At 43.2% G+C, this 25,371-nt stretch overlaps 1 protein-coding gene and 1 long non-coding RNA gene across 4 annotated transcripts; one reads left to right on the top strand and one right to left on the bottom strand.

The window, feature by feature from the left end:
- The first annotated feature begins 3,545 nt into the window (after positions 1 to 3,545).
- GARIN1B (golgi associated RAB2 interactor 1B) lies at positions 3,546 to 24,514 on the top strand. Of its 3 annotated transcripts, XM_069588317.1 has the most exons (8): positions 3,546 to 3,685; positions 7,827 to 8,218; positions 9,452 to 9,636; positions 11,125 to 11,377; positions 15,505 to 15,626; positions 18,677 to 18,714; positions 22,294 to 22,464; positions 23,396 to 24,514. In XM_069588317.1, the coding sequence occupies exons 2-8, from the start codon at positions 7,970 to 7,972 to the stop codon at positions 23,407 to 23,409; spliced, it is 1,032 nt and encodes a 343-aa protein (XP_069444418.1). In that variant the 5' UTR covers positions 3,546 to 3,685; positions 7,827 to 7,969; the 3' UTR covers positions 23,410 to 24,514. The 3 variants fall into 3 exon arrangements, with proteins under 3 accessions (XP_069444418.1, XP_069444419.1, XP_069444417.1); XM_069588316.1 differs by lacking the exon at positions 3,546 to 3,685 and having other exon boundaries at positions 7,920 to 8,218; positions 18,671 to 18,714; XM_069588318.1 differs by lacking the exons at positions 18,677 to 18,714; positions 22,294 to 22,464; positions 23,396 to 24,514 and adding an exon at positions 18,289 to 18,608.
- LOC138439481 (uncharacterized) lies at positions 18,624 to 23,223 on the bottom strand. The gene is made up of 3 exons (XR_011256738.1): positions 23,118 to 23,223; positions 22,883 to 23,021; positions 18,624 to 19,341 (listed from the first exon to the last, which is right to left on the bottom strand). It is a non-coding gene; the product is annotated as an uncharacterized lncRNA (long non-coding RNA).
- Positions 24,515 to 25,371: the final 857 nt, after the last annotated feature.

A 25,371-nucleotide genomic window follows, 5' to 3' on the forward strand; every position in this document is an offset into this window, starting at 1 on the left:
AATATGCTGTGTAAGTTGGTCATAACTTTCCTTCCAAGAAGTAAGCATCTTTTAATTCCATGGCTGCAATCACCCTCTGCAGTGATTTTGGAGCCCCCAAAAATAAAGTCAGCCACTGTTTCCACTGTTTCCCCATCTATTTCCCATGAAGTGATGGGATCAGATGCCATGATCTTAGTTTTCTGAATGTTGAACTTTAAGCCAACTTTTTCACTCTCCTCTTTCACTTTTATCAAGAAGCTCTTTAGTTCCTCTTCACTTTCCTCCTTACCCCTGATGTTTCCTCCCAGTAAATTTCCATCCACTGCTCCCCACCCTGTTTTTTGGCTATAAAATGCCACCAATAAGGCTTCTCAGGTGACTCAGTGGTAAAGAATCTGCCTGCCAATGCAGGAGACACAGGTTCCATCCCTGGGTCGGGAAGATCTCCTGAAGGAGGAAGTGGCAACCCACTCCAGTATTCTTGCCTGGAGAATCCCATGGACAGAGGAGCCTGGCGGGCTACAAACAATGGGGTCACAAAGAGTTGGACACAACTGAGCAACTGAGCACGCGCATCCATGCTGTAGTCAGAGTTGATGCAATTTCTCTCCTCAGTTGCAAAATTCCATCGTGGTGGTCCCTATACCTGTTGTGTTAACCCTCACCCCTCCTGCCCCAAATAAAGTCTTCGTTATCTTACTTTAAAAAAAAAAAAAGCCCACAAGGGGTCAACCTTGAGAAATCCAAGACTATGGTTTCAAAAGAGAAAAACAAATACTGAGAATGGTAAAACTCCCTAAAATGAAAATTTTAAATGAAAATTTAGAATTATTAAGGCTAAGGGCACTTACTGGAGCTATTTCTTGAATGGAAACAACGAGAAACACAACAATCTAGAAATATACCGAGAGGTTTCAGTTTAGGTTTTCGAATCTGTTTCTGATTCCTGTTTGACTTAGAATAAATCAATTAATTTCCCCATTGGAGAGATACATTTTTTCACGATGCTCCCAGACAAAATACTGTTTTTGAATGTTAATAGTTGCAACAGTAACTGGAAACACACCATGTGTCCTTGACAAACAAGTAGTCATAGTTTATTCGAAGTTGGTCTTGCTGTGGTTGTTTAGTCGTGTCCAACTCATTTGCAGTCAAATAGACTGTAGCCCGCCAGCCTCCTCTGTCCATGGGTTTCCCAGGCAAGAATACTGGAGTGGGTTGCCATTTCCTTTTCCAGGGGATCTTCCTGACCTAGGGATCGAAGCCATGTCTTCTGCATTGGCAGGTGGATTCTTTACCATTGAGCTATCAGGGAAGCCCTCTTATAGCCCCCTAAAGTCTCCAGTCAAGCATGCTGCCTTGCACAACAAAGGAAAGGAATTTCTGTCGCATTCCTCTCAAGGGCCACATCTGAATGCAAGAAGAACGTGGCCCCTAGTGGTATGAGATCTTCACACACCCATCCTCAGGATGTCCCATTTGTAAATGCTTTGGGTTTTTCAAAAAGTGTCTCCACTTCTACAGTCTACTGTAATTTTCCCAGTTGGGTGAGATGATAGCTGTTATTTTGAACTATACCTTACAGACGAGAAAAGTAAAGCCCAGAACAGCTTGGCATGAGCTTTGGGCAGCTCGTGAGTCTCAAAGTCCAGAGGGCAGTGGGGTCGATGGCCTCTGGGCCTCTTTTCATGAGTGTCCATCCCTGTTGTGCCCATTTCTGTTAGTCATCATCACTGAGACCTTTGGTTGCAGGCTTAGCCCAGCCTAGTTGCTATACCAGGGGCCCAACCCAAGCCCAAGCCCTGCTTTCTGGCCTAGGTAAGCAGGCTGCACGAGGGGGCACCACACCACAGCCGGGACCCCAGTGGATCAGATCTGCGTCTCCTAGCCCCTTGGCTGAGTAGCCTAGCCCCAGGCATTTTATTAACTTCAGAATAATGCCCCACCAACCAATTGACTATTTGGAACCTCATTATCTGTCTATAGTGGAGTTCTACTGCTTTTCAGTACCCAGTTCAATACATCTTCAAGGGTATTTTTTTGTTATTACAGCTGCATTCTAAGTCTTTGATTAGATTTCATTATTTTCTGAGTAAAAGTTTCTGATTAGATTTCATTGTGACTTTTGCAAGTTGTATGCAAAAATTTACACGTTGGAATATATATTTTTATTATATTTTTTTCCTTTTACATGACAGGCTAACACATTGATTTTTTTCTTTCTCTCTCTCTTTTTTTAAAGTTTTTTATTTTGAGTTGGAATATAGCCAATTAACAGTGTTGTGATAGTTTCAGGTGAAAAGCAAAGGGACTCAGCCATATATATATATGTATATCCATTCTCCCCCAAACTCCACTCCCTTCAGGCTGCCACATAAGACTGAAGCACATCGATTTCTTAAAACTACATATGTATATATTTCTGTAAGGATATAATCACTGAATTTTATTTCAGAACAGCAAAAGATGTATTATAAAAAATATTTACCATGAAAAGGGAACTTGAGTCTGACAAGGCTGATGCCATCATATTGGAATATTGACCTTCCAGGTATTTTCTGGTTGACTTGATGATACTTGAACAGATAACGATTTTTAGCTTACTTTGCTATCTCCACTTTCTCCTGCTCTCTCCTCACTCTGGGGCTACTCCCAGAGGCTCCTTTGCTGTGCTGGTCCCACACCTTCTCTTTACCTATCAGAGAAACAAGTTCCTGCAGCATCACTCGCTCCCTGGTGCCATCCCAGGAGGACCATTGCTCCCGCCGAGGCCCCCTCCTACCCCTTCCCAGTCCCCCAGCTCCATCTTGCTTGTTCTGCCCTCACTTTACATATCCAATCTCTTCCGGACTGTCTGTCCAGGTGAGATTCTGGGCTGTGCTCTCTCTCCTGATGGCCTTTTAAATGTTCTTCTCTCTAGCTGGAGATGCACCCTGTTCTCATGGAATAATCTTTGTCAGTTCAGCCTGGAAATCTGAAAAATGATGAGCCTAGCTGAGCTTTTCTGCCTCTGCAGAGACAGTGCTGTGATCAATAAGGGGTTCTACTCTGGAAGATTTTCTTTACTGCTGTGTCCCTGAAGCTTATTACTCATCTCTCTGGTTGTCTCTCTCCTGTTGGGGGTGGCAGGTAATCTGTGAGAACACACACAATTATATTTACTTGCTTTCTTTATTATCAGGCCATACCCAGATTTTATGTTTTCCCTATCCTTTGACCACCATTTAACCTCTTTCCTGGTTAGACTGTCAATAGTTAAAATTTTGCTATTAAAAAATATTATGTGTTTACTGTGGGTGTCAGAGGGAGTAATTTTGTGACATGTCTTCTTTGCAGAGGTTGCTGATAATCCATCAATATCCTTCATCATTAAATAATAAGTAATAGAACTTTCCAGTTCTACATGGACTCATGCCCACTCAGCTAAAAAATCTACGTTTCCCAGCTTCCCTTGTAGCTGGGTGTGGTCATGTGACTGAATTCCAACCAATGGGATGTGAGTAAAAGTGATTATGTCATTTCCAGGTCTTGCTCTTAAAAGGAATGAGTGTACACTCCCCTTCTCTCTTCCTCTTCTCAATGGCCAGGATGAAAACATGATGGCAGGAGCTAAAGCAGTCAGGGAACTCAGAGATGGAAGTCACCTGTTGAGAATGGCAGAGACACTCTACCAGCTGTAGACTGCATTCCTTTGGACTACTATGTAAGAGAATAAAAATTCTGCTTAGTTTAAGTCACTGTATTTTGAGGTCTTCTGACTGCCTATTTTATATTACTACCATTACCCAGGAACCTGTCCTTCCTACTTGTACTTATTTGTGTTTTCTTAGTTCAAGTTTTATGATTTCTGTCTTCCTTTTAAAAACTTAAACTGTTAGCTAGTGGGTCATCTAATTTTTTTTTCAAAGAAGCAGCTTATGGTTTTCCTTATTCTAGAGTGCTTAGAGTTTTAAGATCATTTTTGCTACCTTTACACTTGAGTTAATTTCTAGCCACTTATGGAATTGTTGAGTCACATCCTTTCCTCCTCAACATTCTTTCTACATTGTTCCATTGTCCTATGGCATCTAAAACTGCTGAAAAGAAGTCCAAGGTCAGTCTCATTTTCTTCTTCTTGGTAGATGGTCTGCTGCTTCTGCTGGGAGGTTTATAGTACGAAGCTTTTGTTAAGATTTAGGAGCTTCACAAGAGCTATTCTGATTTCAATGGTGTCTTTACTCAATTTACCTGGAATACAGGAAATTCTGTTCATTTGCCAAGCTGAGTCTTTTTGTTTCAGAATTGGCTTTTCTTTTATGCTTGTGACTACTTTTTAAATTTCATTTGTTCCCCCTTCATCAGGACTCTAGCTGTATGTTGGATCAATATAAACATCTCACATAGCTATCACTTCCTTTCTAATCATTTCATCTCTTTGTACTTCTCTTTTGTGTCTGTGTGATATTCTCACATCTGTTATCCATGGCGCTGACTCACTTTTCTGTTATAGCAACTCTGCTTCTTGTGGTTTCTAATGTGACTTTCAGATATTTAGTGTGTTTTTCTTCTATTTCTTTCCTTACCTTTCCAAGACTTCTTTTAATCTAATTTTGGTATCTCTGAATTTTTGTTTCATAGGGTCTCATATTGTATTCAGTTAGAGTGATACTTTTCAAAGAATTTATTCTATTTTCTGAAATCATTTTTCTTCTGATGTGTATTCTTTACATGTATTTTTCTATTGACATTCTTTGGGAGAGGAGAATAGTATCTCACGTAGATCCCATGGTAGCTCTTTACTAAGAAATAGTGACTAGTACTTGAATCCATTTGCCCTTGAGATATAACTTCTATTTCATAGGAAATGTAGTAGCTAGAGAAGCAAGCTAACATAAGGGAAAAACAGAGAAATACAGAAGGTGGGACATTCTGTAGGACAACTGACTCAATTGTTTCCACCAGTAAGTGTTCTAAAAAAGGGATTGGATGAGATTAAGCTTAACAGGTATTATGGTCCTTGATTTGATACTGATATGAATAAACCAGATAAGAATAATTGGAAAAATTTTAATATGGCCTGGAAATTAAATGAGATGGGATAAAATAACTAAAACACAAAGGTAGAAAGTGTTGCCTAAACAAAACAGGTATAAAAATGTTATAAAACCATTTTTACAGTATGATCTCATTTTAGTACACACAAAGGTAGCTGTTATAGTGAGTGATATTCTCTGGGTGGTAGGACTATGCTATTTGTTTTTAAGCTTGTCTGTATTTTCTAATATATATACTTTTTATGTAATACAGGTTTTTTTCAATAGTGACACATATTTAAAATTGGAGAAGGGAATGGCTACTCACTCCAGTATTCTTACCTGGAGAATTCCATGGATAGAGGAGCCTGGCGGGCTATAGTCCATGAGGTCACAAAGAGTCAAACATGACTGAGCAACTAACACTTTACTTTTATGTTTAAAATATTTACCATGAAGATAATAAAGCTTAAGCTTCAAGATCCCTTTTCATGTGCCCTTACAAGGTCTAGGAGGATATCCCTCTAGCAATTTTGTACCATACTTTTGTAGGATTTTTAAATTTCATTTTTGATTTCTCTAGCATTTTTAAATTGTGGTAAAAGACACATAATGAAAAGTTCACTCTTTTAACCATTTTTAGGTTTACAGTTCAGTGGTAGTATATACATTCACATTGTTGTACAAATATCATCCCCACTCATCTCCAAGGCTTGGTCATCTTTCCAAACTCAAACTCTGTACCCATTAAACAATAACTCTTGGCTCACCCCTCTCTCTAGTCTTCTTATTGTTAAGAATCTCCAAACCTCTATAAGCTTTAAACTCCACAAAACCTGGGCCTAGCCTCAACTGACAACCAAGTATCCTAGTCATTCTTGAGAAAGCTTTTGAAATGATACCTAACCCTGACAAGTTGACTTTAACCTCAAACCAAAGTACAATCGACATACTCAAGGAGACTCTCACCAAAGTGCTCATCAGTAAATGTGCAAAAGTCAATAATTGTGACAACATCAACAACAGTGTATACACATAACAACAAAACCAGTGAATGTTACTAGAATATATTTTAAACAACTTTTCCCAAAAGTTACTTGCTTGTCATTCTTAAGGTTCAATTTTATTGTAAAGTTAAGCCTATTTTCTTCATTACTTAGAATTATTGGTAAATAGTACCATAACTTCCTGTAAAATTAGTCCAGAGGAGTATATAGGCATTTTATATAGTTCTATCAGCTAGTTTTAAGCCTGATTCAAAATCAAAGAAACCTTTATTTCTTTCATACTTAGAAGAAGTTCAAGGTAAGAGTCCAGGACTAGTATAATTTTATGATCCTCAAGGAACTGGAGCCCTTTTATCTTGCTATCTTACCATCCTTAGCATGTCAATTCATGGCCCCATAGGAATGTTCAAGCTCCAGCCATCAAGTCTATATTCCAGTCTGAAGGGAAAAATGAGTGAAAAAGAGCATGCCCCCTTCCCATGATGATTCCGTATAGAAATTTCATCCGACTCCTGATCTTGCATCATTTTTGCCCTATAGCCTTAGCTAGCCGAGAGAGAGGCCAGGAAACACAATCTTTATTCCACAAACTCATGCCAGCTAAAAACCAGACGCTCTATTACTAGAGACCCAATGGTCAAATATATCCAAACCATACATCTAAGCTTTACTGCAGCATGTAAGCTTTAGCTGTGAAAAGCATCATATCAGTGTACTAATTATCATCACTTTTTACTGCGTGTTGTTTCCAGGGAAATGTAAACCACCGGATGTGGTCTCTGACCCCATCCCTAGAGAATGTTACCAGAGAAGACATTTCCTCACACGGTAAAAAATGGAAAACAAGGAACGTGAGGGTAGAAGTTGTGCCCACGAGACAGCCTATAGAGCCGGAGTATAATAGAAACAGCCAGAGGGGGGTGATGGAAACAGCAAAGGAAAGCCTCATGACCTTTCAGCCTTCTCCCTGGCTTGATAATGAAATACAGAAATAAACCTCCCCACTTGTACTTTGCATATTTTGGTTGTCATATTGCTTTTCTAAATTGATTGCATTTGACCCTGATGAGGGAATTTACCTTGGTGGTTAATAGAGTCTGGAATTTTGTTCAAACTGGAAAAGGATTTCTCCCTGAAATAGTGGTAGTGGTCAGTAGGAGTGGTGGTCATTCTGCTGGGTTCTTTGCCTCTTATCTAGCTGCCCCAAGATGTGGGCTCTCTTTTCCTCTGGCTCAGGGATGAGGCAGACTCACTCTCTGAGAAGCAGCAGGGCGTGTTGATCTAGCGAGAGGCTCACTGGGATTCCATTCCTTTCAGCTGGCACCCCCACCCAGCCAGCCTCTGGGTAAGAAACCACTTATTCCTACTGTTCTTCAGTTTGACTTCCTTAGGGAAATTAGCCCCACAGAAGTAGCCAGCCAGTGGTAGCAAAGTATAGAGCAGGCACCTACAGCTACAGCACCTACAGTCCTGCAGCTTCTCCCAGAACCAGCAGAGGCTACTGCAGATAGACCAGGGCACATGGGGCCCACATGGTACAGAGCTCAGGAAAGCTGTTTTAAATCAACCACCGCCCTTAAAACTCTTTGGGGGTAGGTCACATTTGGAGTAAGGGAGGCTTGAAAGGCAGGGAGGGGACTTTCCTCTTAACAGCGGAAGGAGCTTCCTAACAGCCTTCCTCCTCTGCTTTGTGCCTGGGTCAGCAAGTTCTAGGGGAGCTGTGTCCTCAGGTCCCAAGGGGGCTGGGGCCTGTCAGGGCACGCAGTAAGCTGTGAAAGCACTCTGGAGGAAAAGGGAGGCTCCTCTTCATTTCCCTTTCCTGCAGGCCGGCCCTGGTTTTTCATGATGTCATCCATTCATCATTGTGAGCTGATTGGTGGCCCCAGGGCTTGGCTGGCTGCCCAAGGCCAGGAGGGAAGAAAGAGGACCCAGGACAAATGCGCAGCAGGCCCCTGAGTATGTGCGGAAATGTTGTCATCAGTTCCACATAGAAAGACTTGGAACAAATCGAAGAAGACAGTAAAAGTCACAAGATCCTATCCAACCTTCCCTTCCCTGAATGCCTGGGAAGAATTCAGGGGCCTCTTTCCTGTGGATGGGGAACCAAATCCTGGAGTGGGCCTGGGTGTGGAGGAGGGACTGCTCAGCCAGATGGTTCATTCTCCAGAATTCAACCTGTTTCCTGAATCAGTGGTGTTTGAAAGCAACTTTGTCCAGGTACTCTTGGGCCGCTCCGAATGGCACTCCTTGATTCCTCTAAATCTCTTCCCACAATGTGACGGAGAGTCTGTCCCCGGAACTGGAGTGGAGTGACAACCGAGGCAAAGAGAGGAACCAAAGGCAAGGCTACCCACACCTGACCCTGGCGTTGCAGAGCCCCAGATAGGCTTTCTCCTGCAGTCACTCTGGGGAGAGAGGTCAAGGGTTCTCTGCTCTGAGGGGAGGGTTTGATCTCTGAATCCCTTAGTTTACTTCCTCCTCCAGGCTGTCAGTTCAAAGCAGATGAACAAAGAGGCAGTAAAATGAGATGCTATTTAGGGCTTTAGAGCAGAAATGCTGATGGATGAAAGGATAGAAGTCGGGCACCCGGAGAGATCTAGGCTCGGAGTCTGGTCCACTTTTTTCTCGTCAGGGGATGTCATGGAGCAGGTGACCTGTGCACTAGTTTTCTCTGTTGTAAAAGAGGTGGGACTGACCTGGCTGTTCCATGAAACATGGGAAGAAAAGGCCTCAGCACAGGAGCACTCGGTGCATTTTGTTTCCTTGCCTGGGTTCTCCTTAGGCCAGATGGGACCCAGAATAAGCAGCACTTTGGGGTTACAGGGGCCTGACAGTGAAAAAAAGATGCAGGAGGAGATAATAGGGCCCCTCAAGAAAGTGCCAAAGGACAAGTTTTTTATAAAAGTTTTTATAAAAGTTTTTTATAAATAAAAGCCAGGAAGCAGTCTGGGGAGGATCCGTGGAAGTGCGACACGTCAGGAGACTCTTGTGGGCAATTGCTAACATTGGGTTAGTCAAAAAGTTCATTCGATTTTTCCATTTCAGCTTAAAAAACCCAAATGAACTTTTTGGTCAACCCACAATAGGCAAAGTAAACACTGTTACAATTGTTTAACCAATATAGGTTTAACTGTGGTTCCAAACAAGTGATGACTTTGCCCCCACCAGTAGTGGAGCCATGTCTGAAGCCACTGGCCATGTCTGAATGAAGCGTTTCGGATTGTCACAATTTGGGGGTGGGGTTGGGGTGGCCACTGCTATCCTCATCTTATTGGGCAGAGGCCATGGATGCTGTTAAACATCTTACAACACACAGGAGAGCCCACTGCCCCCAAACAAAGAATTATCCAGCCCCAAATGTGAACAGTGCCGAGTTTGAGAAGCTCTCTCGTGAAACATGTTGCTGCTCCTGCCAAACGCTCAGACTGTGCCTGGGGGACTGCTTTGCAGGTCAGAAAGGGCAGGAACTGGATAGACATCTACAAAGCCTGCAACACCATGGCCCTGGGGGTGACCTCCTCTGTGCCCTGCCTGCCTCTTCCCAATATCCTCCTCATGGCCAGTGTCAAATGGCACCACGAGCAGAACCAGACATGGAACAAACCATCCACAGCCCCCAAGATCATCCTGAAGAGGTGAGCATTCTGAAGTAGGGCAAAGTGGGAGGCATGTAACATGGACAGGAAGGAGGGCCAGTCTACATCCCCACTTTCCTTCTTATTGCATTCACTGCACTGAATTCTTAGGAAGACTCTCTACTCTGGGGCAAGGGACAAAGAAGCCAACAGGTCTAGGAGATGAAGCGTTGGTTGGGAGATGCAGGTTCTAGACCTTATGCAACTGACTAGACTCAAAACCAGAGAACGCAATGGCACCCCACTCCAGTACTCTTGCCTGGAGAATCCCATGGACGGAGGAGCCTGGTAGGCTGCGGTCCATGGAGTCGCTAGGAGTCGGAAACCACTGAGCGACTTCACTTTCACTTTTCACTTTCATGCATTGGAAAAGGAAATGGCAACCCACTCCAGTGTTCTTGCCAGGAGAATCCCAGGGACGGTGGAGCCTTGTAGGCTGCCATCTATGGGGTCGCGCAGAGTCGGACACGACTGAGGCGACTTAGCAGCAGCAGCAGCAGCAGACTCAAAACAATTTTTGAGTCCCAAGTTACTTGATGCATTTCAGTTTTCCTACTGGTAAAGTGAATTGAATGAAGTCTTTCTTGGAACTGTAATATTATGCTTGTCCAGGATGCAATGGCCCTTTTATTTTTTCAGATTTCCAACTTTTTATTTTGTATCGGGGTATAACCGATTAACAATGTTGTGGTAGTTTCAAGTGAAAAGCAAAGTGACTTAGCCATACATATAACTTGTATTCATTCTCCCCCCATATCCTCCTCCCATCCAGGCTGGGGCGTAACACTGAGTATTGTTCCATGTGTTATACCCTTGCTGGTTATCCGTTTTGAATACAGCAGTGTGCAGTGGCCCTTTTAGATGCTTGAGCCTCTTCAAGTAATTTGCAGGATATCTCAAGAATCTCTAGAAATTCCCAGAAGCCCAAGTTAACCTTTCATTGCTCCATGTTGCTTCAATAATAAACCTCTCCATTATGTTCTAAGCAGCCCCTATAGCAAGTGCATCCCAGTTCAGCTGACTAATCCCAGATCCAAAGCCAGCTCCCTGAACTTTAGCTCCTTTGGGAAGAGTAATTGAGGCCTTAAGGTCAACGAATGGACAAGCTGGACAGTGGGACCCAGCTTCTAAGAAAATTAAAAATCCCTATGATGCCAGCTACCTTACTCCCAGGCTGCCCCTCTCAAGCAGGATTCAGGGAACACCAGCATGAGAATCGTAGCAGGATAGGTGGAGGTTAAAATGCAGATTCCAGGGCCCAACCCCAGACCTACTGAATCTGAATCTTTGGGAGTATCTTCAGGTGTCTGCATTTTAACCAAGCTCCCCAGGTGAATCTGATCTCCCTAAAGTTTGAGAATCACTGTGCTAACCATTCACTCCTACCCACCCCCAAAGCCTTGGTCCTAAAGGAGACACTCTTCCTTTTAATGAAGACAGGGTTGGACCAAGTTTGTTGTCAATGTGTGTCTTCCCTTGCATCTTCAGGATTCTCCCATTGAAATTTGTGGAGCTCCAGGTCTCTGACCGCCTTCAACGTGTCCTGCGGTTGAGGACAGTCACAGAGAAGATATACTATCTAAAACTCCACCCCGACCATCCTGAGACTGTCTTCCACTTCTGGATCCGGCTCATTCAAATTCTGCAGAAGGGCCTGTCCATCACCACCAAAGACCCCAGGATTCTTGTCACTCACTGCCTGGTACCCAAGAGTAGCTGCAGTCCCTCAGGAGACTCACAGGTATGTGGACACTGTGGCCTCCTCCAGCCAAGGCCAGAGTTGAGCTGTAGAGCTTTGGTAAGCTGATATGGCAGCACCCTGGGAAGGTGATCCCTGCCTTAGGCCTTTTCTAATCACTTTTTTAATTAAAATTCACTCAAGTGTACAGTTCAGCATTTTCAGTAAATGTATAGAGTTCTGCAACCATCACCACAATATCACCCTAAAAAATTCCCTCATGCCCATTTGCAGTCATTCTGTTCATACTTTCTGCCCTAGGCAACCACTGATCTGTCTTCAAACTCTACTCATATTTCTGAAACATTTCACATACATGGAATCCTATAATATACAGTGTTTTGTGTCTGGCTTCTTTCACTTAGCGTAAGGTTTTTCAAGTTCATTCATATCATAGCATGAGGCCAACTCTCTGTTAGAGTCACAGATTATCAATAATTTCTTCCTTTTTATTGCTGAATAGTATTCCACTGCATGGATAGACCACATTTTGTTTGTCTAGTCACCAGCTGATGGACATTTGGATCATTTTCGTGCATGCATGCTCAGTCCTGTCCAACTCTTTGAGACCCCACGGACTGCATCCCACCAGGCTCCTCTGTCCATGAAATTTTCCAGGCAAGAATACTGGAGTGGGTTGCTCTTTCCTCCTCCAGGGGATCTTCCTGGCCCAGGTATTAAATCTGCATCTCCTGTATCAGCAGGCAGATTCTTTACTGCTGCACCACCTGGGAGACCTTTGGATTATTTCATTTGGGCCTATTATGAATAATGCTGCTGTGAACATTCGTGTACAAGTTTTTGTATAGATGTATGTTAGGGTATGTTTTCATTTGTTGTGGGTAGATTCCAAGAATTTGGAATTGGTGAGTCATATGGTAAGTTTGTGTTTAAACAGGCAAACCTTTTTCCAAAGTGACTGTACCATTTACATTTCCACCAGGAATGTGAGAGGGTTTCGCTTTCTCCACATCTTCATCAACAATGATATTATCTTCTTAATTAAAGCCATTCTAGGGGATATGCTGTGTTTTTAATTAGGATTTCCTGTCAAGGAACTTTTCATAGACTTGTTAACCATTTACATATATTCTCGGTGAAATTTCTATTCAAATCTTTTGCTTATTTAAAAAAATTTTTCTAATTGAGTTGTAAGAGCTCTTTGCATATTATGGATAGAAGTCCTTTATCAGATATATGACTTGTAAATGTTTTTTCACAGTCTGTGAGTTGTCTTTTTATTTTCTTAATGATGTTTTCTAAGGAGCAAAGTTTTAAATTTTAATGAAGTGCAGTTTATCAATTTTTTCTTTAATAGATCTTTTAGTGGTATATCTAAAAACTTTTTGTTCAACCCAAAGTCACAAAGGTGTTATCCTATATTTTCTTCAAGAAGTTGTATAGACTTCTTTTAAAAAAAATTTTTTTTTTGGCCACATCACGTGGCATGTGGGATCTTAGTTCCCCAGCCAAGGACTGAATACGAGCCTCTGCCATTTGAAACATAGAGTCTTAATCACTGGACCACCAGGGAAGTCCCTAGACTTAGCTCTTACGTGTATGTCTTTGATCCCTGAGTTAATATTTTTGTATGACGTGAGGTAAGGGTACACTTTCAAGTAAATTTTTTTTGGCATGTAAATGTTATAACTGTTCTAGTACCATTTGTTATAAGACTATCCTTCCCACGTTGAATTGTCTTGGCATTGAACTATAAACCTAAGGATTTAGTTCTGGCTTCTCAGTTCTGTTCCATTGATCTGTTTGCCTATTCTTGTGCCAATACCACAATGTCTTGATAAATGAAGCTTTATAGTAAGTTTTTTGAAACTTTTGAATTTTAATATTTGAAATTGGGTGTTGTAAATCTTCCAATTTTGCTCTTTCTCAAGTTGTTTTGGAATAGCCAATTCCAGATCCTCTGCATTTCCATGTAAATTTTAGGATCAACTTGCCAATTTCTGCAAAAAAAACACAAACAAACCTGCTAGAATTTTGATAAGGACATGTTGAAGTTATACAACAATCTGGGGAAAATTGACGTCTTGACAATATTGAGTCTTTCAGTACATATGTATACAAAGTCTTTCCATTTATTCAATCTAATTTCCCTTAGCAATGTTTGCAGCCTTCAGTTTATAAGTTCTGCACTTCTTTTGTTTAATATATTCCTAAGTATTGATTGTTGTTGATATTATTGTGAATGGAATTGTGTTGTCTTAATTTTGTATCACTTATTGAAAGTATATAGAAATAGTCGATTTTTGTGTATTGTTTTATTGGCTGTAGTAGTTTTCATGGATTCCTTAGGATTTTCTACATATATGCATACATTCTTATTATCTGTAAATAAATACAGCTTAATTTCATTTATCATTTGGATCCATTTATTTGTTTATTGCTGATCGCATTAGTTAGAACCTTCAGTACAATGTTTAATAAAAGTAACAAAAGCAGACATCCTTGCCTCATTCCAGGTATTAGGGGGAAAATATCCAGTGTTTCACTAAGTATGATATTAACTATGGGATTTTTGTAGATGCCCTTTATAAGATAGAGGAAATTCCTTTCTATTCCTTGTTTATTAAGAGTTTTTATCATGAATGGGTATTAGATTTTGGCAAATGCTTTTTCTCTGTCTACTAAGATGATCATATTGTTTGTTCTTTATTCTATTAATATAGTATATTGTTGTTGTTTAGTTGCTAAGTTGTGTCCAGTTCTTTGCAACCCCATGGACTGTAGCCTGCCAGACTCCTTTGTCCATGTCCATAGGATTTCCCAGGCAAGAATACTGGAATGGGTTGCCATTTTCTTCTTCAGGGGATCTTCCCGACCCAGGTCTCCTGCACTGGCAGGCAGATTCTTTACCACTGAGCCAACAGGGAAGCCCATATATATATATATATATATATTTTTTTTTTTTTTTGCCCATGTATTATATTACTTTAATTCTTAGATGTTAAACCGGGCTTGTGTTCCTGCAATAAATTCCATTACATTACGATGTATATGATCTTTTCTACATAGTTTGATTTGGTTTGCTAGCATTTTGTTAAAAGAGTTTTTCACCTATGTTCATTAGAGAGATTGGTCTGTAGTGTTCTTGCGATAGTCTGGTTTTGGTATCAGAATACTACTTGCCTGATTGAGTAATTTAAAAAATGTTCCCTCCTCCTCTGTTTCTGAGTTTTTGAAGAATTGATGTTACTACTTCTTTAAATATTTGATAGAAATCAGGGAAGCCACCTGGGCCTTTTTGCCTCAGGCCTTGGAGTCTAATGAACCGAAGCCTGACGTGAGCTACAACAGAAGCTCCACAATGGCTGAGATTTTTATCTGTTTTTTTCACTGAGATTCCCCGGTGCCTGGTAAGTAGTTGATATTCAGTAAATACTAATATTAAATGAGCATGAGCAGCGTGCACAACTAGGGGACATCCCAGGTGGTGCAGCGGTAAAGAATCTGCCTGCCAGTGTGGGAGATGCAAGAGATATGGGTTTGATCCCTGGGTCAGGAAGATCCCCTGGAGGACGAAATGGCAACTCACTCCAGCATTCTTGCCCGGAAGAGTCTATGGATGGAGGAGGCTGGTGGGCTACAGTCCATGGGGCTCAGAGTCCAACATGACTGAGCCATGTGCACACACACACCCGTACAACTAGAACATCCAAGGGGCATCACAGGCAACAAGAAAAGAGGCAATTTTACTTTGGCATAAAAAGCACCCCAACACAGGATATTTCTTAGAGAAATGAATTTGAAAAACATTAAATTTCTACAATAAACATTTAACCCCCTCTATTTAAATATAAAACCAAGTACAGTAAGTTTTATTAAAGTTTATATTAATAGACTGTTCAATAACATAGTAAGGTATGTTAAGAATAGCTTATCTACACTAAATTATGTTTTAACAATATTATTCTTAGGACATCAAAGGAAATTTATAACAATAGAGATCAAAACAGATATAGCCTCAGAATTGCCTCTCTGAGCTGCTGACATGGCTTTGTCTGATGGAACACTTTAGGTTCTAACACTTTAGGGTCTAGACCATGATATTAGGAAACTGTGCAGAGATGCTAAGACCTTAACAACCTGGCTTTGTGTTTCTTTGCTCTATCTAGTTAGTACAGAAGAAACCCCAAGCTTCCCAGCCCAGCGAGAGCCTCATGCAGCTGATGGCCAAAGGGGAGAGTGAGGCCCTCTGTCAGATCTTTGCGGACTTGCATCAGCACCACCTGTTCAGGTACATGACTCAAATCCAGCCAGCTTGATGTCCCCAGGTGGTCTGCCCCAGAGACCCAGAAACCAAGTAATCTGGTTAAGGGGCACAAGGAAGTACATGAAATTCTGCCCTTCCACATCCAATCCAGTCTGTATTCTTGACTCAGGGAAACCTTTCTGTGGTCTCCTTGCCTGCTTGTCCTCCACAAGCACTGTGGGCTTGACTTCAGAGGAGGATATTCATAAAAAACGAAAAGTAACCTCTTCAATATTAAGAATAAATTAGTGACACAGTGGAAGTGTAAAACCTAATTTCTAATCTAGTTCCTAGATTTCCTGCTGAGAAATAATCGAAACATTATTTAAAACATCCTCTAACACTGAGTTCCTTTACCTACATACTTGGCCTCTGCTTGGACTCTGTGGAGCTTCTGTGGTCATTTTTTTAAGTGTTTTCTGGAAAGCTCCCTCATGCAGGCCTGTCTTCTCCATGTCTAAGGAAAAGTCATTGTAGGTACAGATGACTTGGGGTTGACTCTTGGGACTGGTGTATGAGAGAGACAAAAGCAGAGCACAGTTAGACCTCAGAGTACCACGGCCAGAGAGCGAAGATCAAGTGGGAACCGGAGTCCTAGCGAACTTGACATGTGGTGTCAAAGAAGAGAGAACAGAAATAAGTTAGTAAATGTCACCACGAGAGAAAGACACCAGAGAAGGAGATTTTGTCATGACAGGGACCAGCAACTCAGAGAGAGAATTTTAAACAGAAAGTTCTTTTGTATGTATGAGTGCCAGTAATAAACTGAAAATCAGGTTAGCGCAGAGGCGGCGAAGTCTCATAGTGGGTAAGTGCTCACATAGGTTTGGACCCAAGTCACTGCTCTGACTATGAGCCCTTGGGCATATTGCTTAACTCTGCTGGGCCTCAGTTTTCAGATCTGTAAAGTGGAAATTATGATAATGCCAACCTCATCCAGATAGTGTCAGTATAAAATGAACCCAAATGCATCAAGTGCTTGGCTGGTCCTCAGCAAATTTAGAGGCAGTTATAAGTTAACTTTCAACAAATATTAACTTGTATTCTAACTTGGGCTGAAAGTAGAAAAGTGATAACACAAGAAAAAGACTTATTAGTTGCCCACTGTTGAATAATTTTTTATACTGGGGTTGTCACTCGGTATATCACACAGAGATCTGTAATGAAGAAGTTCCAGGGTAAGATATCACATTCTGAACAGGAGAGCTCTGGACTTAATACAGCAATTTTTTTTTTTTTTTTTTTTTTTGGACCACACCACTCAGCTTGCAAGCTCTTAGCTCACTGACCAAGGGTAGAACTCCTGACCCCAGGCAGTGGAAGTGCAGAGTTCTAACCATTGGACAATCAGGGAATTCCCAGAACAAGATATTCTGAAGCAACTTTTTGATTGTCTCAAAATGTTAACTCACAGATTTTCTTTATTACTCTTAGGACAAGCCTCTGTTTATACCTCATTAGCCACACCTATATTTAGTCAAAGCTATGGTTTTTCCAGTAGTCATGTATGGATGTGAGAGTTGGACCAGAAAGAAAGCTAAGCACTAAAGAATTGATGCTTTCAAATTGTGGTTGCTGGAGGACTCTTGAGAGTCCTTTGGACTGCAAGAAGATCAAACCAGTCAATTCTAAAGGAAATCAACCCTCAGTATTCATTGGAAGGACTGTTGCTGAAGCTGAAGCTCTAATACTTTGGTCACCTGATGCGATGAGTCAACTCATTGGAAAAGACCCTAATGCTGGGAAAGATTGAAGGCAAAAGAAGGGGTGGCAGAGGATGAGATGGTTAGATAGCATCACCAACTCAATGAACATGAATTTGAGCAAACTCCAGGAGATAGTGGAAGGCAGAGGAGCTGCGTGTGCTGCAGTCTATGGAGTTGCAAAGAGTGGGACATGACTTAGAGACTGAATAACGATAGCCACACCCAGTTGCAAAGGAGGCTAGGAAATGAAGCCTCCACTCCACATAGCCATGGGCCCAAAACAAAGTTAGATGCTTTGCCTTAGCAGAAGGGAAGAAGGGATGCTGGGGATCTACTGGCAATCTCTGGCACAGAGAGATTTTAATGTCTCTGAAAGGTCAGAGAAGTGAAGACCTGAAGGAAAAACTCACAGAACTCAGATAAAGGATGGGGAAAGTTGTGCAGACTAAGGGAACAAATGGGTGTAAGATGGAGGCTTCGCCCTGAGTAAGAAGCCTAATGAGTCAGTGTAGAGAAAGGGAGGAAGATCAGTGGGAAAGTGGGGATGTTGGTAGGAGGACATATGTAGAAGTGGGCAGGGCCCAAGCCAGGCAGGGCCTGGGAAGCCATGTGAATGGATTTAAGCTTTTAAGTGTAATGGGAACCTTAGCATTTTAAATAGGGAAGTGCTGTGATCCCATTTACATTTTTAAAAGGTCAAGCTGGCTGCTTCGTGACAGCGATTTGAAAACAGGGAGGCTAGGTGTGATGGGACCAGCCAGGGAGCCATGGCAACCGAGTCCGGGCTGTCATGTACAAGACGGGTCAGAAGGATGCGAGAAGCTGGGAACATTTAATTTTTGCTTCCCCATCTCAAACAATTACTTTGTATAGACGTTTAGTTTCTTCTCTTTCATTTCCCAGCATGAAGCCCTGGAGTGATGATTTTTCTCCTCATTTAGGCAGGGTCTGGTCTGGTTGCAGTTTTAGCAGGTTTTGCACATCAACAGCAATATGCCGCTTACAGCAAATAAAAGGAATGACTGCGATGCCAAACAGACGGAGTCACGCCCACTCCACCTCAGCAAAGTCGGAGTCAAGGGTTCTGCTCCCCAAACCCCTACCCCAGCCTACCTCCCCCTTCTCTAGTTTTCCTTCTGGTGCTTTAATATGGGTCACATCCACCCAGTCGAGCCACAGCTGTCCTTTTTCATATTTATATCTGCCTCTAAAGCTTTTGTTGCATCAGGAAAAATATGACAAGAAACAAGGTTTAAAACAAGAGTCTCACTCTCTATTCTTTTCCTTCTGACCTTCATTTCCTTGATCCTGAAATGACTGGAGTTCCAGGAGCAGCAGAAAGACAGAGAACAATAAGGACAGCTCAGGTAAGGGAGGGCACAGGGCACCCGGATCTTGGAGAATCTTTCTGCTCTGCAGACATAGGAATAAAATTCCCTCCAGCCCCCCATCCCAGCTTTCCTGTGCTGTCAGGATCACCATTTTCCTCCTGGACCTTGGTTCTAGTTCTTCTGGGATCTGCGGTCACCATCGTCTATTTGGCACCACATCACCCCAGGTTCTTTCTTTGAAATATTCTTTACATTCTTGAGTTCATTTCCAAGCCCACAGATCCCACCCTAGTCCACTTTATCATCTCTTGCCTGGGCCACTGCAACAATCTCCTCCTAGTTCATTCATTCATTCAAAAACACACATTGAGCACTCGGTAAGTGCCAAACACTGTTGAAGGCTTTGGAGTCACAGTGAAGAAAAACACAGCATCCCATTCAGGGGTTTATAGTTTTTGGAGTCAAATGGGTAAATTTCCAAAGCACATAACCTCTCCTTCCAGGCAACATTCAAAGCTCAAGACTGGGGTGCTCCTGTCTTGAGGGCACAAAGGCAGAACTCTCTCACTCCTTCTGGGAAGCTGTCCCAGAAGACCTGGGGTCTGTGCTGAGTCACAGAGGATGAGTACAAGTGGGCTGGCCGAGGCGGATGAGGCAGGGATCCTAGAAAGAGACAGAGTCTGTGTGAGACAGCATGACACATCCTGGAAACAGCAGCCACTTCCCGATGCATTCTCAGGTTCTAGTTTACCCTAAATCCACTCATTTTGGCATGGCTGATCCTGCATGAACTTTCCATCTCTTACCCATCTCACCTGATTACTCTCTCCTCCTTAATTGGGAGCTCTCTGCTTCCTTTTCTCCAGCTCAAATCTTTTGCTCTGGTCAAAGCTCAGCTATCCTTCCCCATGACTTATTTATCCTCCTCTGCTCCCTTCTTCCTGACGCCACTCTAAATCTTGCCTAATCATCCAGATACACTAACAACTGAGGCTTCCCCGGTGACTCAGCGTTAAGGATCCGCCTGCAATGCAGGAGACAGGGGTTCAATCCCTGGGTCAGGAAGGTCCCCTAGAGAAAGAAATGGCAACCCACTCCAGTATTCTTGCTTGGAGAATTCCATGGACAGAGGAGCCTGGAGGGTTACAGTCCATGGGGTCGCAAAGAGTCAGACACAACTTAGAGACTAAACAACGACACTCACAACACCTTCCTGTCCAGGCACATCTTGCCTTGCTCATAACCTCTCTTTCATAACATAAGTTCCCTAATTGTTTCATAGGTTTAAGTCTTATTTCTTCAACCAATACTAAACTTTTTTGTATGCCTCTGAATTCCTACAGTGGGAAGCGCAGGTCTGAGAATGCAATAGGAGCTCAATAAATATTCATGCACCACATCCCTAAGGAATTATTCCTCCAAATCGGCTCATAAGGCAGCCAGAATATCATGTTATATTTGGAGGAGTGCATAGATCCCAGAGGAGCTGTGCCAACTTATATCCAAACCAGGGATTCAAACTCAAACATCTGCAGGTGTTATAAAGGAGTAAAGAGTCTATGTGTCATAGATTTAAGAAATGGCTAATTTTTCTCTCATCCCTATTAGTCATAAAACAACAGCTGGTCTGACACAGTTCAGCACTGAAGAGACAGTAGGGAGTGATGGGGACTGTGGCAATGAAAAAGCAAATGTTTCAATTAAAGTTTCATTAATGGTTGCCATGCTGCAACACAGGCCTGGCATTGCCAGATAATCTGATTTTTCAAGAAAAAACAAAAATCTGAATTTTTATGTCACAAACACCCCCACCCCCCACTTCATAAAAATCTATAGTGTGGAAGTGATAGTTGGTCAGTCGTGTCTGATTCTTTGTGAACCTATGGACTGTAGCCTTCCAGGCTCCTCGGTTCTTAGAATTCTCCAGGCAAGACTACTGCAGTGCATTACCATTCCCTTTTCCAGGGGATCTTCCCAACCCAGAGACTGAACCCGAGTCTCCTACATCACAGGATAATCCTTTACCATCTGAGCCACCAGGGAAGCCCAACAAAGTACTGCTGCTGCTAAGTCACTTCAGTCGTGTCCGACTCTGTGCGACCCCATAGATGGCAGCCCACCAGGCTCCCCCGTCCCTGGGATTCTCCAGGCAAGAACACTGGAGTGGGTTACCATTTCCTTCTCCAGTGCATGAAAGTGAAAAGTGAAAGTGAAGTTGCTCAGTCGTGTCCAACTCTTTGCGACCCCATGGACTGCAGCCTACCAAGCTCCTCCATCCATGGGATTTGCCTGGCAAGAGTACTGGAGTGGGTTGCCATTGCCTCCTCCCCAACAAAGTACAGTATAGGCCAAAACTTAGTGGGCAAACAAAAGGTATCTGCAGACCAAAGTGAGCCTGGAGGTTTCCAGTTCTCAGCCCCTGTTCTTTATGGTAAGCGGAGCTGACTGCTGGCCCACATTTTCTGCAAGTCTAGAATTGCTTTCTAATATTATGTGATTGCTAATACAGTGGTGAGTCATTCATGTTTTTACACATACATTCAAACACATTCAAATTTTTGCCAATTTTTCTGCATGTACATACACATACACTCAAAACATATCCCATGAGATTAGTGTTGAAGAAGATAGAGCTACAGAATATTTCAAACTTATTTCTAGGTCTTGAGAAAACAGCTAGAACTTCAGAGTCATAGGACATCTGTGTCATCGGAACTGTTGCTCCCAAGATGTCCCTAGGCTGATTGCAATGAATGATCCTGGGATGTACTTAGGACCCTGTTCTTTCCTTGGACCTGAAGGAACCCCTCTTTTCTCTTTGGACCAAGTAGCGTACACTTTCAGTTTGGAAGGACGCTCACACCCCAGCCTCTTAAAACTTTTGGATGATCAGAGGGAGAGAGAGAGGGAGCTACATTTGGAAAAGCCAGCGTTCCCAAGTGTACCTGTGTAGTTGAACATGTCACTTCCCCATTTGTGGGTGATGTGATCTATATGGTCCTTCCTAAAACTTTAATGTGCAAATACCTCCCTAGGGATCTTGTTAACATGTAGATTCTGATTCAGAGCATCTGGGCAGACCTGAGACTGCATTTCTCACATGCTCTGGGTGACGCCAACGCTGCTGGGCTGTGAGCCACCCTTAAGTAACTCGAGCCAAGTGGACCAAGAACAGGCTCTGGCTTCAGACCATCTGGGTTCAAGGGCATTGCCTGTTCAGCTAGCTGAATCTCCTGGGGAAATTCACTTGGTTAACCTCTCCAAGCCACGTTGGTTGCCTCGTTTTATGGGTACTGCCTGTTGACATGATGTAGTGGTAAAAACCCGGGCTCTGTTGCCTGGCTATCTGGCTTGGGATTCTGGCCTTGCCTCCTCACGATGTGACCATGGGTAAGTGACTTCACTTTGCTGGGCCTCAAAATCCTCATGCATCAAATGGGGACTATGGCAGCACTGACCTCTCGGAGGTTGTTGTGAGGGTTAAAAGAGCATTAATGCGTGTAATTGTTTGGAAGAGTGCCCGGCCCGTAATAAGCACCTCACAAATGTTGGCTGGAACCTGTGAGTGTGCTCTGTGAATTAAAGTACAAACAACTGCATTCCTTTTTGGCCTAGGAAAAAAAACCTCTCCAAGTGAAGACTCCATCCCTTGCACCCGTGACCTCAGTTGGAGGGATTCGTTCACCTACGGAGAGTGGGAAAGAGAGAACCCCTCTGGGCCGCAATCCCTCTCGCTCCTCAGCACTCTGGCAGCCTCCACTGGGCCCCAGCTGGCCCCACTTATAGGTACGGTGACGGCATTCATCCACTGCCTTCCTGGGACCGGCCTGGGTTCAGGTTCTAGGGTCTTGGGAATGATTCCAGGAGGCTGTGGGTTGGGAGTCGGGGACCAGCCACAGCTACCTCAACCCTCTTTCTTCTTGCCCTGTTCTTCTCTACCTCCAACTGGGCTGAGTGAAACCCTAAGAGTGGCACCTCCAGAGCTACCAGAGGCCCCTGGGCTTCCTACAAGTGGCTCAAAAGACAGACTAGCAGGACACGGCTGTCACTAGAGCTGCCTTCTCCATGCTATGCGGGAGGCATGAGGGGCTGCCTCTGCAGAGGGAGGAGCTCCTTCTCCTTCTCTGGCCTCCATGGGAATCCCAACCTTCTGCTGTGTAGAGTGGGAAGGAGGAAGTCCATGAGGAATGAAAGTGAAAGTCACCTCTGACTCTTTATGACGCCATGGACTGTAGCCCACCGGGCTCCTCTGTTCATGGGATTCTCCAGGCAAGAATACTGGAGTGGGTAGCTGATCCCTCTTCCAGGGGATCTTCTTGAGCCAGGGATTGAACCCGAGTCTCCTGCAAGGCAAGCAGATTCTTTACCATCTGAGGCACCAGGGAAGCCCAGGAGGGATGAGGTGTAAGGATCAAATTTCTCTGAGGCCCAGCCCTTACCTTTCCATGCACCAAGGCTCATCCATCCATCCATGTATTCATTTAACATTCATTAAGTATTTCCTATGAGCCTCTGTCTAACCAGAGAGAGATCCTTAAAGAAGGTACAGTGGTTTATGTTTTCCAGAGTAAAATATTATCCATAAGCCACTAACTCTTATAAGTTACCTATTATCAACAGTTGATTTTAAAAACTAACCAAAGTATCTAGGTGCCGATAGAAGAGCTCATAAGGCAAGCTACATCTTATTGAAAGTTTTTCTCTCCTATACTCACAGGAAGTTCTATTTGAGCTACCCTTTCACAGTAGAGAGAATCATACGACCCTTGCCAACACCACTCTGCAGCATTCAGCTTTCTGTGGGATACTGTCTTTATGGAGGGGAGGAGAAAAGCTGCACCTAAGGAAAAACTAGAATTGTCTCACGCTGACGGCATAGCCTTTCCCTGGAGAATCGCTTGGGAGCATGGCACCCAGACGAGAAGCATTATTCTGGTCCGTAACTTTGCATCCTCACCACCACACATCACCGCACCTCACCTCCCTTCCAGCACAAGAACATACGCTCTCAGAAGGACCAGGATCAAGAGAGAGAGAAGGAAGGAAAGAGAACTAGAACCGGAAAAGAGGTGGAAGAGAACAAAACGGGGCTGAAGAGGAAGGTGGAGGGCGGAAAACAGAGAAGAGGGGTGATGCAGAAAAGTGGAAACAGAAGGAAATGAGCAGCACACTGAGAGATGCCTCGCCACGCTTCTATTTATCTAATTTAAAACTTCAAAGTAAGGCCATATACCAAAGGAGACATGTGTTTTCTTCTCTGCTCAGACTCCTCTGGACAAGGATAAGGGGAGAGAAATGAATTCCAGCCAAAGGCCTCTCCTTAAATGTTCCTTTTTGCCAATTTTTCTCCTTAGTCCCTCTGTTTTGATTCAAGCCTTAGACCTTCTTCCTTAGTGCATTTCCTGACTTGGACCTGCTAGCCTGGCCCTGCTGTTCCAAATGGTGGTTTGGGTCTGAGGCTATACAAGTTTCCTGCAGGAGGTTGTAAGACAAGGTGCGTGTGGTAGGGGGAGTTTCTCTTCCTGAGTTTCACAAATAAGGCTTTCTATTGTCTTAGCCCTACCAACACTGGCTCAATTTCTTCTGCATACCATACCCCCTTGAAATAGAGTATTTTGTGAGTACTTATTAGATATTCCAAAGAGAGGAGACAGGCTCAAGCTACAGGTAAATCAGAGGTTCCAGGCTCAAAGTATAGGTAAAATCAAGGGTTCACAAATTATGGATGAAGAGAGTCACTAAGGAGGGTCTGCTAGAGAGACCATGGACTGGTCTCTATTTAAAATGCACAATATTGCACATTCAATAAAAGCCAGACTATACGTATTTCAGAAAAGGTACCCAGCCTTCCAATTGGAAAGCTTTTCTGGACATCTTGCTTTGATTTAGGCTATCCTAGGGGAGGGTAGTTTTCTTCACTGAAGCGGTTTTCAGACTGAAATGGTTGGAGGGCTAAAAAGTAAGTTCCTCGATCATCATCGATCAAGCCAAGGGTGAGCTATGTCCCTAATTCTTGGTGATTTCAGTACCCACATAAATGATCTTTCCCATACCCTAGTCGCTCTCCTTGTCCTTTAACCCTCCTCAGCCACTGACCACCCCCCCAATCTACCCTAGAGTTTGCCATTAATAACTGCACCCCACCCCATCATTTCTACTCTCCAACTATATACCATCTCCTGTCTTTCCCTGAGTCCAATAATCCTTCAACCCCACCAATCCTGCAATTTCTTGCTGGGTTTTCATTGTCCCTTCCTGTCCTCACATCCTCATTCCCTTCCCCTCCAGCCTAGATTCCACGATCCATCCTGAATATCACGACTCTCTTGCAAGTACCCTTCAGCGCCTTTGCACCTCTTCCACTTTATTAACTGGCCAGATCGAACTCTCCACCATGACGCTAAACTTTTTTTTGGCTGCACTAGGTCTCAGTTGCGGTACCTGGGATCTTCAATCTTAGTTGAGGCATGCACGATCTTTAGTTTTCAGCGTTCAGACTCTTAGTTGCAGGATCTAGTTCCCTAACAAGGGGTTGAACCCAGGGCCCCTGCATTAGGATCACTAGGGAGTTTCCCACGCCACTAAGCTTGCCTAGAGAAAAATCACATGCCATATTACCCAGTTTCACCTCAACATTATCTCAGTTCTCAAGAGGGTCCTTAATATTGCCTGGAGCTCACACTATGTTCCCCT

This window comes from Ovis canadensis, chromosome 4 (assembly GCF_042477335.2).
Source record: "Ovis canadensis isolate MfBH-ARS-UI-01 breed Bighorn chromosome 4, ARS-UI_OviCan_v2, whole genome shotgun sequence".
Taxonomy (NCBI): Eukaryota; Metazoa; Chordata; class Mammalia; order Artiodactyla; family Bovidae; genus Ovis; species Ovis canadensis.